Genomic DNA, 12,565 nt, shown 5'->3' with positions numbered 1-12,565 from the left:
TTGTTTATTTCTGATTCGATACCACTGATTTACAAATGTTGCTGAAATGGTATGGTATTTCCCTGAGCTTCCGGGGGCTCTGCCCCCTGGACCCGACCAAGGGACCTCGGGAGGGCCCCTGAACCCCACTCCAATTAGTGACGTGCATGCCAGTGTCACAAATAAGGTATCAAAATATGCCCATCTGACCGTAATTAAATGCCTAAACCACAGAGCTTTCGGGGCTCTGCCCCCTGGACCCTATAAGGGGGCCCTAAGGCGGGCCCTAAGGCGGGCCCATGGATTCTCACCTAATCGTTATTAAACGCCTAAAACCCCTGAGCTTCATGGGACTACGCCCCTTGAACCCCGCCGGGTCTTTGCCCCTGGATCCTACACAAATGTACGTTCCGCTCGCTTTGCCCCACCTGATCGTTAATACATTAGACCCCCCCCCCTCCCCCCTCCCCCCCCCCCCCCCCCACACACACACACTTTGAAAAACGTTCCGCGAGGCCTGCACGTAACATGTAAGAGCGGGTACTTTCCTTTTCTTTCCTTTCTTTTTCTTTCTCTTCTTTTTCATTCGAGCTTAGCTACGCCACAATACATGACTAAGCAAATTCCCGGAAGCAAATGCCGTACTATTTAGTGGTACCCGCACATATCTACCATCCACTCTACCTTTACATTTATTTCATGATAAAATTGCAGGTAAAAAAAAAAACAGGCGCGTAGACGTCCATGTACATGGCACATGGATATCAATGGTAAAAGTACTGTACAACGGTTATAAACAGTGCGTGGTTGCGTGAGTCCTTCAGCCGAAAGTGGGGGGAAGTGAAAAGGTAGAGAGCAGGAAAAAGGAGTGGGAAAGAAGATAACAGGACCCCTCCCACAATCTTTTCCCTATTAATGGCCATGTTAGTTCGCAGTTAGTCAACGTAATGAGTCCTGACAGTAAGTGTGTGGTCCCCCCCCCCCCCCGCACTATGCCAGAGGTCCCTCAACGGCTAGAACCGGGCTATGCCACAGTTGCCCCTGGTATTGCGTGATTAGAAGTCTGAAATAGGAGTCCTATCAACGTTTCGTTCGCGTTTCAGGTATAGACCAGTATTGGAAACGCCCCCCTCTTAAAAAATGAAATGGAAACTTTTATTACCAATCATGTGACAGAATATGTTTTGACTAACACGCGATGATACAAATTTTTCCGCAAACCGCCTACTAAATGATATATTTGGTAAATTATCATATCGATCCTTCCTGGATAGATATCGCTAATGCACTTCAACATTGAACATTTGGGCATACATTTCTGTTTTTGCGAATTTAGGTTGAAGTATTGCCATCTAAACCTCTGAAGGCAATATTTAAACAATATTGAATGGATATTTTATACCCATGACCCTTGAACCGCATTTTTTTCCGTCAAGAATGAGTATGTTCAGGTAGTGTTTTAGCATATTTTGTAACGATTTAATAGTAACACTACATACTTGTGGCGTGCTGAGTGCATGAAGTGCGCATGTGTAACCAGCCGGGCCAATCGCCTGGTTGAGAACTACTGTGACGTCACAATGGTTGTTGACAGCATCGTATAGGCTAGCATACACTGAAGGGAATAAGTTGAAAGGAAAAAAAACGAGTGAGAGATAAAGAGGAGAGAAATGAAGGGGGAAAAAAGGTACGTCTATATGAAATAGTGAGTATGTAAACAAGACAGAGAAGAATATCATAAAGAAGAAGAAGAAGAAAATAAAATGAAGAGTATAAGGCTCCTTTTAACAACGAAATGCTTTCTTTTGATGTAAGTATACAAATGAACAGCGACATTTTGAAATTCGGGATGAAATGAGCACATTTGAAAATAGTCATGCAGATTATGCTGATAAAACGATTTTGACTGACTTGTATATTAAAGTGTGATATTTAACAAAACAAAATGATTTAATGATCTAATAACTCTAGAGAGTGAATAACTATTCAGCTTTAGTGCATAGAAATATGAAATTATGAAATACAGATAAAAATGGATGTTAAAATGGCAATACTGTGCCGGCATGTCAAGAGTGTACATGTTGATCAAATACCCGCGTCACACCGCCAACCCGACCCCGAACCAACTCTAAACCGACCGATTCTTAGCCATTTTGGCGAAATGTAATTTTTCTCGGTCTTTTTTCGGGCTGGTGTTTATCTCGGTGGTGTGACCGGCGTCTTACCTGGTATAGATATAACGTCTTGACCCCATGAATACGTTTCCTCACAATTTTTGCTGAAAAGTAAAATACAAAAAATAAATAAATGAAATCCAAAAGTCTGATTGGGATGACATAATGTAATTTTGATTTCAACTGGATACATTGTGTATAAAATTAAGACAAACAATGAAATAACACAATTGCAAAGACTACGGAGATCCTAATGTAAATATAAACCACTATAATCAACAATAATGATAAGTCCGATTCCCTATCAAACTGCCTAAAAATCTTCTTTTTTTTAATCATTAAAGCCTCGGTCACAAATGCCATTACGAACGAACCATTTCAAACAATGGAAATTCGGGAAGACAATGGAAAAACAGGGAGATTTGTACGAAATTATCGTTCGTACGAACCTTTGTGACCGTAGCATTAATAAACCATTGTTATCAGTTTGCACATCTTCAATAGTTCTTCCAGGACATATGATTTCCGATTCTCAGTAAATACATGATTGTTTTGATAATAAAAATGACGACGATGATGAGGATAATGATTATATAAATACGGTTTAACTAATGGTGCTTATTATGATAAAAATTACTCAATTTAGAGCAAACAAATAATATGAGGAATAATGTATAATCGCTAATACTTTCCCCATTCGTTTCATCATACCTGTTTGGTCGGACAATCGCGGCAATGGAAGGTTGTGTACGGGAGCATACGAAATCAAACCCGATGATGTTCTGTATGGCGCTTGGGAACATGCCAATAGCGATTGCCTACATTACGAAGGTAGCAAGAGAATATCGTAAATATGAATGCATTAGTCTAATGAGGAGAAATATGAGAGAGACAACTTTATACCTATATTCGGGAGATTTTTTCTTCAATTTTGCTTTGTTTAATTGCATATTCATAATGAAAAAGGTAGATAATTCCCTTTTTTTCTTATGGTCTCAGAAGTTATACTTTCGTTGTTGTAATGATGAAAGGAAAAGCTTGCGCTTCTAGCCGCCTCCTCCGCACTCGCTTCATTGGAACACTGGTGACGGACCCAGGGGGGGGGGGGGGGGGGGTCCCAAAACACGTTAATTGTACCTTTATTTGTTAAAAAAAAGAAGACGGCCCCTCCCTTGGTACTCAAAGGGGGGGGGGTGCGATTTTCTAATTTTCGGGGGCAAAAAAAAATAGTTAGTGCTCACTACCCCCCCCCCCCTCCCTCCCACCCTCCGCTTATTCACCGGCTGGCTGTTTCGCCGAAAAATATTTTCTCACTAATTGGGCCCCCTCTTTGGCCCCCTCCCCTGCCGCCGAATGGATCCGCCCCTGAGGAACACCGTATATGCCTCGAAGATGATTTTTCTAAAGTAGTTGTGATCGCGATTATTATCATGATTATGGAACACATCAACTTTTCTCTCTTGATTTATGTTCCTTTAATGAACAATATAAAAGACTTGATTCATGTATGTATTTTTAATCGCATTACAAATCATGTAATATGACAATTTATGAAATATTGAAATTAATTTGTAATTTTTTTAGTGTGAAAATGAGAGAAAAGAGAAGAAAAAAAGTAGGTCCATGGTTTTACCATTGTTCTAGGGTTGAAGATGGCGTCTGGTGATAGAGTCATAATATCGTTGTTTTCTCTGTCAGTGAAACCATTAATTGCAGTCTTACTGGTACGTGGCGGTGTTTGTCTTTCATTCTGTTAGATAAGGATTGAGTCAATGAGAGAAAAACTTCCATGAAATCATAAGTATTTATTACCATTGCCATTAAACGTAATCGTCATTATTTAGAATGGTGACATTTAATGGAAGAATTGCCTGGTACGTTATTACACTTCCAGTTCCGTCCTTGCCATTATTGATCATTCAACCTGATTCCTCTCCGAACTTAGATTTGAAAATCCACAAATAAACTACAAATTATTTGCAACGATTTAAAAAGAAATGGTTCCGTCGTTGTGTTTAATATGACGGACAGAAAATACCATCCACATAATAACCAAACAGTTCTATAAGATGAGGCATATTAATTAGCTTGGATTGAAATCCCTGGGTATTGTTTTTTCTCATTTTTAATTCACATGTCTGTTCTATTATGATCATATAATGTGATTAAATAGTTTATATAAAGATTAATTTCAGTCAAATTTTAAAATGATATTATTATGATTATTAAACTCACCCGGTAGATGCGTGGGTGATTGACGTTCTTCGGGATCACCTCTTTGCCGAGAGCATAACGGATAACGTCGGAAATTGGTACCTCGCCTCCGAACACATACACAGGGATACCTAACAAATTCGACATATGAAAAAGAATTATCGTTTTGCGGCATTGACGGATCCAGGTGGGGGGAATAGTATTCATACCAGAAATTAGTATCGTGCAGCTGATATTGAAATCCCTTCATTTTTTCTTTGCTGTTTTTGCACACTACGTACTGACCCAACAAGTTTAATTGTACTGTAAACTTGTGCAGAGGTTAACAGGAAAACGGCACTATTATTGTACGAATATTTGGATTGCCGTTGTATGTTAGGAAGGAACAAAACAAAGAACATAACATCAAAATCATCAATAACTACCAAGATTTGCCAAGGTCCGTGGAAGTTTCTCATTTTCAGCACCGACGATGCCGACAGTAGTTCTGATATACAGCGATACTTTGTGCTTGATCAATTGGTCTTTGTATTCCTCAAGTGCGTTCATCATTCCCTGCAAATAACAATACAACAAAGAATGTCACCAGACAGACCTGGATTTAAAAGGACAAATATACCCCGTAAACTACCCGCCTCCTTTTCTGAGACCCACTTTTCTCTGTTTTTTTTTCTTTCTTTGTCAGATATTTGACCAAATAAGTTTAATTGTTTGTTTGATTATTATCGGTTTTAGATTGTTTTAATTGTTTCATTCTTATCATTATTTTTATACGGGGGCGGGGGCTTTGTTTTTCCCTGTCAAGATATATCTTTAACTTAAAAGAAACCTAAATGTGAGGTCCTTTTCTTTATTTGTTTGTCAGAGGTAGCTCTGTCTTGTGAGCCCTCACTACCCTCCCCTCCACGTCCCCTCCCCTAAGAGAGTCATGCATGAAATATAATGACGTCGTCATTAAAGTTGTTACGTCATTTTTTATAGGTACATCGTTATAAGTATGTTTAAGTATTTTTAAGGCGCGATGGCACAAAGGTATAGTGCAGTGATCTTTTTACCTGGAGGTCCCGGTTTCGAAACCTAGTGGCTTACCCTAAATTTGGTAAGCCATTTATCCTTATTACCCAGTTTCTCAGAGAGGATTTAGAGCCGCCGTCGGTTCCCTTGTTGCTTACTTACAAGCATAAACATGCTTTCTTGGTAGTCAGGTAAATCAAACCAATCAAACCACCAACCAACCAACCAAATCAACCCAAAACAAGCATAATCTGATGAGATGAGGTAAAGAAAAAGCCCGGAGAAGATTTCTACAAGTACGTACTGCGCCAGGTCCAATCTTATTGGCTACAAGTGTTGTGACGTCAATTGCTTGACTGCCGGTCACCAGTACTTTTCCATCCGGGTGCTTCTCTGCCAACATCAAATCTAGCACTGTCTTAGTGAAGCCGTACATTTGTGTTGGATTCAATGGGCCAGAGAACTGAGCGTAGCAACCTATCTCATGAGAGCATTCGTGTACCATAGCAGTGTCTCTAAAAGCAACCAAACAAAAATTAAATTATTATTTCAAGAGTTTGCGTCATGAGATTTTGCCGCATAAAGAACAACACATCTACATTCAACTGAACTCTCTCTCTCTCTCTCTCTCTCTCTCGCTCTCTCTCTCTCTCCTCTCTCTCTCTCTCTCTCTCTCTCTCTCTCTTTCTCCCTCTGTTTGTCAGAGTGAATTTATCATGCTTTGTCGGTATTTCCGCGTGATGTAAGTAATCTTACGGAAAACAATATCATACAACAACAACAACTGCAACAATAGAAATACTGTATAAGCCAAATAACTATAATATTCGGCGTACAGGAGTGGAATCGTTTCATTCATTTCTAGTTGTTCTACCTAAACATGAACATCAGTCTATCTGGGTTTTTTCATACTTTCATCAATACTTAATGATTCGTTTTCTCAGTTAATGGCAAAATTGTAAGTTGTAAGATTTAGTACTTTCAGTCACTGGGCTTGATTTATTTGATTCAAAGAATGAGCTGTAGACCATAATCACTAACAACAAAAACATCTTGTTCATAAATCAAGAACTTACCCCAGCAATAGAGAGATTCCTCCACCGCTGATAGCGGACCAGATTCGTGCTTTTCGATTCAAGACAGTCAGTTTCACGTTGGCTGGTGTTCCTATCTCCAGCTCCGAAATAAATCGCTCCTAAAAATTCAAATGTACAAAACTTGAGTTGTGGAGTGCCCCAGTGAACATTTTTGGGACCATTCTTTGTTTGTATAGTCAATGACTTGTGCATAAAATTATCATCTAATCTGATCTCGTGTATTAAATATGCTGATAACAAAATTATTCTCCATTGTCGCAAAAATTCAATTCCTCATACATTTTTTTAAACGAAGTATTAAACTGAATTATGTGTTAGATAAGTGTAACAGTCTTTATCATATCACAAGGGACCAGCACCACATTATACTTCAATGTTCTTTCTTGGCAGTTTCCTCATTCGTATATATATATATATAATTGTATTTTGTGTTTATCTTTCGTTATGTTGTTTGTATGTTCTTTACTTATCTGTAAATATCAATGTTTGTTTTGCTATGACGAATGGAATCAAATGAAATGAAATGAAAAGATTGGAGACAAACAATATTATCCGTCGTTTCAAAGAACTATTATTATATTGAATTTCATCATACTTCAAGCTGTCATGAGATCCATTATTTGCGTATGTGTATTACATTAAAGCAGTGAGGTCATTCCTAGACATAAAAGCATTAGGTATTCCAAATACAGAATTCAATCAGTGGAAAAGATAAGTACATAAAGGTATCTTTTGGTAACTTATCAGAACATTTTGTTGTTTTTGTGTTTTTGTTTTTTGTTTTGTTTTTTTCTTTTTTAACCACAGGCAGCGCCAGGAGTAGATAATTGCTTGTGATCCTGCCTTATTTGAGATGATGTTATCCAGGGAAATACCAATCACCCCAGATGACTTTACGATTTTCCTTTTCTACACATATACACAAACACCAAACAAAACAAAGTCACAAGGATCATAAGCAGTTGCTATGGTAACTATTTACCTCTTCACTGGGCAGTCTTCCGAAAGGCGGGGGGAACTCCACCCGGCCCCATCTGTCCTTACACACAGGTGTGGCTTTGGTGTCTAGCATCGCAGCCAAGTCCAGCGGATACACCTTGTCCAAAACAACTGCAAGAACAGGAGGAAATACATTTATCCAAACTTTTAAAACTTTTATAACTTTTATGCCTTACTGTCACTATGCTTTTCTAAGTGTTTATCAGTACAAACTTAGGTATTTTATTAGGCTGGGGACTGCCTCGACAGAACCTTCATTTGGTTCTTTTGCAGTTTCCCAGTTCATGTTCGTTACCTATTTCTTGCTGTAAACATGTTAATTTGTTAATCTTGTCTTTGCTTCTCTTGATTTTTTGTTTAAAGTTCGATGTTTACTGTGTATCCTACATGTGATTATGTTCTCGATGTAAGCAATTGTAGTTTGAAAAGTGTGATGTGACACCAAGTCCAATTTTCAGAAATCTATTGAAGACGGCCACTAAGCCATCACAGAAAAATACCTACCCAAGGGGTTAATTTCTAGGAGAGTAAAATGCAGATCTTGATACATCTTGACGAGATCCACAATGAAGCTGGCCACGATACTGCATACAAAGAAGAATGAAATATACTGATCAATTTAATGATGGTGAGAATGATGATGATGACGACATTGACACGGGCAAAGACGACGATGTTGATATTATAAGCAAGATGATAATAACTACATTGGTGATAATAATAATGAAGAGGATGGTTTCGGCAACATGGGGAGGGGGAGGGGTATTATCATATTGAAGGCTCGTTTTTGACGCAGGCAGTTGCCATTCAGCTACACGTTGACAAAATCCCACGATGGGGTGCTTGCAGCAGTTTTCCTCGCCATATCTAAAATTTCTCTGACGAGTAGACAGTATTAAATTGCATTCACTTTGCGTTACGATTTTCTTCACTACCGTCACTTCGTGAAAACAAGGACGAAGTGACATTTTGAGTACTTATAGTTTACGCCAGATTACTCAAAAGGAAAGAAACGCCGATATCACCACGAAAAACACTACCCCCCCCCCCCCCCCCTCCTGATCAAGATGTATAAATCTAGAGATGGATGAAACGATTCCCCTCTTGTACGCTGAATATCATAGTTATTTGTCTCATACAGTATTTCTATTGCATGCCAATCATTGATTTACCTTTTCTTCTGAGGTGCGATGTTCTTCAAGAGTTCATCCTTCACAATGACGTCACTTAACTCCTCTTTAAGTCCAAGTCTCAGTTTCAGAGCCTTTACCATGCAAAACAAAAAAGAATGAGTTTACAGGGAAATCCAACTTTTATAACAAACTACTCTAAAAGAAAGCAGAACACTCAGAGAAGTAGCCTGGTAAAGGTTTAAACGAAATAGAACCAAAGAAATAAGAACGTTATGAATATAATGAAGGTTGCAATCACTATAAAGTGCAAATCCATAAAAAGTGTACCCAACTTTGGAAGCTTCTGAATTAATAGTTATAACCTAATGTGTAACCTCAAACCATATTTCATTGTAAAGAAGTACCCTGTCTAATGACCCTGGTGCTCATTCAGCCGGGGCATAAATATTATGAATAGGGTATCATTGAACAGAAAATAAATAATTAATCTTCATCATGATATCAATTGCAAGGTCATATTGTTATGACTTTTTAATTAGGAGCTCCCAGAGTTGGGTGCACTTTTTGTATACGCGCTGTAGACGTATGTGCACTTTAAATTGGCTGAATGGGTAATGTCAATGTGACGTATAGTGCAGGGCCCCGTCTTACAAAGAGTTGATATCAATCGTAACTTAATTGCGATTGATATCAATCGTAACTATGTACATAAGAGATAGGGGACTGCAAACTTGCGATTGATTGGAGGACTTACGATTGATTTGGATCGATCGTAACTTTTTGTAAGACGGGGCCCTGGTCAACATTCCCATTCGTTCCAAAACACGAAATGGCTAATTTTCCAAAATATATATTTCTCAGACGACCTAAAGTAAAATAAACAATTCATGATATGTGCTGGATAGTGCCCCAATGTGGAAGGCGCCTTTTGGGGAATTAATCAGTAATTATTGATATTTTTGTACACAAACGAGAAATCTTCCTTGCTTACGTCGAAATGTACTGACTGAATTACAAATATGAGATTCTTGAGGCTTTTTTTTACATATGATGCGGCAAAACCGAGGCAGGTTTTTCTTATGATGACATAATGTAATATGTTTCATAATTCATTATCTTATAACACAGTGCTCAGTGAATCCGCGCAGGTTCTTTATATTTATTTACACGTATAAGAAAAAAAGGAGGCTGATTCTTTTTTTTTCTGCTTCGGTTTACGGCGCCATAATTATTAGAACAAACCTCTACTCAAATCTGGAAGAAAAAAAGAATCATGATATGACTTAAAGACAAGGTTAAGTTCTGGTCATGCGATTGCATTGTGAAAGAAACGGTGTTGAATCGATCAGAAAAAGTTGATAATGTAGCATAACTATTGGTGTGTACTGCAAGGTTCTGGAATCATCAAAATGATAACGAATTTGGCACAGTCTTTGTAAACGTACAAGCACTGTACACAGAAAGATGTATATGGGACTACACAAACATGTGGCATAAAAATCGGGCCTCATTTTTAAGCTGTTACTTGTCAAATTTAGAATATGAAGGCATTTGAAGAGCCATGCTTTTCAGGGAGAAAAAAAATTATATGATATTCTTCCACACATGCATAACAAAGATGGCGCTCTTTGACGTCTCCTACGAGTTTTTTTAGCTGCAAGAATTTTCTATTCTACTACTCATATCTCTTCTTCATCATCTTCATTTGACTGTTTTTGATATGTAGTGCTTCTAAACATCATCAACCGCCAATATTAGGAGTCAAGTGTGGCAGCAGTTTGGAGTTGGTCCTTATTTTTTCGGATTACAAGCTTGTATTAAAGTTACACGTCAATCGTTTGTTCTGTCCCACCTGTTTCTCTTGCTGTATTTATTGACATTGTAGTACCGTGACTTGCGGCGCAGTGCTCTTGCCTTGTCTTCTGATATTTTCATTATCCTCTTGCCAATTTACAATGTCTATCAAGACAGTTAAAGCCGTTCTGGCTGAACTTTTTGAAAAAGAGGAGTTCTTTCAGGCAATTTCAGATGGCGTAGAGAAGAAATTAACTTGGTACAATTTTAGTTGCTGAAAAGGCTTTTGACGAGTACCAGCATAGACGTAGACGTAGACAGACTTATACAACAAGAAGCTTGCATCACTGAATTTGTATCAACAGGGAAAGTGAGGGATACTCAAATACGTGACCTAGAGACAAAGCTGAGTTCTATGGAGACCAGATGTGACAAGCTGGAGAGTGACCTCATGGGTGTTCAGAATGGGAAGGATCAACAGGATCAACAGTTCAAATCGCTTCAGAAGGAGCTTAACAGCCGTAATGAAGAAGCGCATAGCCTTAAACGAAACATCAATTCATTGGAGCAGTACTCGCGTCGAAACTGTGTACGCATTTTTGGAGTGAAGGAAAAACTGCAAGAAAATACAGATGAAATCGTTTATGATGTCGCACGGCAAATGGGAATCACCCTCGACCCGAGTGACATCGATCGCAGTCACCGTGTAGGAAAAGTTCCAGCTGACAAGGCTAGGAGCAGGGGTATCATCGTAAAGTTTCGCTCCTACAAATGCTGTCAACAGCTAATCGCAAATAGAAGGAAACTGTAAGGATCTCATATATCTGTGTTTGAAGACCTGACAGCGTCTAACTTCAAACTGTTGAGTGATGCCCAGGCCTACTCTAAGGTTCTAGCAGCATGGTCATTAGGTGGACGTATTTATGTAAGTGCTACAACTACAAATGGGACAATGAAGCATCTCATTACACGCAAAGAGGACTTACAGAAGCTGTAATTTTTTATCTCTATTTAATGATCTTCAGTTCTTGATGAATTTTTTATTGGCTCTTAGTGGCTTTTCTTCTTACAATACATCGAACATTTGTCGTTGTTTTTGTTTTGTTTTTTGCCGTTTATCTCTGTAGCGGCTCTTACATTCGCCCTACTTACATTCGCCCTACTTTTATTGTACATTCATGTCTCCAGTATTTTTCCATCACGCCACTTATTTATATTCATTATTCGGACCACGTGTGTATTTCTTTCCAATCGCGCATCGTGGTTCCGCACTGTTCACCCCGCGTATTTTCAACGCCACGAGGTTTTTCTCCACTCTCGCTTTCACCTCGGTCGAGTCAACAACTCCTGCTTACATCTCAGTTGAGTCAACACGTCTCTGCATGATTTCCTCTCCGGGCTTGATTCTACCGTGCCTATCACCTCTATCGGCACATACACATCTTCACTTTCTCTGCCGTCTTCAACGGGCTGGCAGTTTCCCAGTGGAACAGTTAAAATCAAGATCCGACATATATGGTGCTTGGTTATCCGCTGGGAGCTGCCAGTTTCTTCGCTCCGGTAGATTTCTTCACTATCTTCATCACGGACGTCAGCGTCGAGATTCTTCACGGCTCTTCAGCCACGACAACGAAGTTACATCTCCGTCTCTTCAAGCCTCCGCACATTTCATCGCGTGAGCCCCTTCCTTCGTTCCCAACTCTCTTCATCTTCATTGGACTTTCGACTTCATTTCTACTATTGTCGTAAGCTCTATTTATGTACATCGCATTTATTCATGTTCATTATCATCATTGATCATTATGTAATCTCCGTGCAATATTCACATTTACCATTTATGCATTTTCATTCCGATTCTTCGGCTTGTGCTTGGCTACACTTTGCAAGTGTACGGCCAGCCTCATCAGTACCCAATAAACATAACGAAAAGGGAATACTTTCTTTTATGTATTTTATTGTCAGTGCAACCTTGTTTCCTCGTAGCGTAGCTAAAATAAAAATAAGAGTTATGTTGTGTGACGAGTGAACACGCTTTCAAATATCCATTCACAATACCTCACACTCATATCTCTACATCTCCATTGAACTTCTTTTTTTCTTTTTTCTTTTTTTCTGTTGCATTTTTTTCATTTTTATATTTGTAGGTGTGTCTGTTTATGTG

General features: G+C 38.9%; 1 protein-coding gene across 1 annotated transcript in view; it reads right to left on the bottom strand.

The window, feature by feature from the left end:
- LOC594785 (ATP-citrate synthase) overlaps positions 1-12,565 on the bottom strand; it is a 30,490-nt gene that overhangs the window by 8,864 nt on the left and 9,061 nt on the right. The window contains exons 4-14 of the mRNA XM_030997039.1: positions 8,650-8,741; positions 7,982-8,061; positions 7,461-7,588; positions 6,458-6,576; positions 5,686-5,896; positions 4,793-4,922; positions 4,389-4,498; positions 3,787-3,903; positions 2,865-2,971; positions 2,205-2,257; positions 1,479-1,594 (exon numbers count right to left, since the gene is read on the bottom strand). Coding sequence (XP_030852899.1) covers positions 1,479-1,594; positions 2,205-2,257; positions 2,865-2,971; positions 3,787-3,903; positions 4,389-4,498; positions 4,793-4,922; positions 5,686-5,896; positions 6,458-6,576; positions 7,461-7,588; positions 7,982-8,061; positions 8,650-8,741 — 1,263 coding nt within the window. The remainder of the gene's footprint in view (positions 1-1,478; positions 1,595-2,204; positions 2,258-2,864; positions 2,972-3,786; positions 3,904-4,388; positions 4,499-4,792; positions 4,923-5,685; positions 5,897-6,457; positions 6,577-7,460; positions 7,589-7,981; positions 8,062-8,649; positions 8,742-12,565) is intronic.

This window comes from Strongylocentrotus purpuratus, unplaced genomic scaffold (assembly GCF_000002235.5).
Source record: "Strongylocentrotus purpuratus isolate Spur 01 unplaced genomic scaffold, Spur_5.0 spur5_scaffold_4, whole genome shotgun sequence".
Taxonomy (NCBI): Eukaryota; Metazoa; Echinodermata; class Echinoidea; order Camarodonta; family Strongylocentrotidae; genus Strongylocentrotus; species Strongylocentrotus purpuratus.
This window is presented reverse-complemented; position numbering and strand designations above follow the sequence as displayed.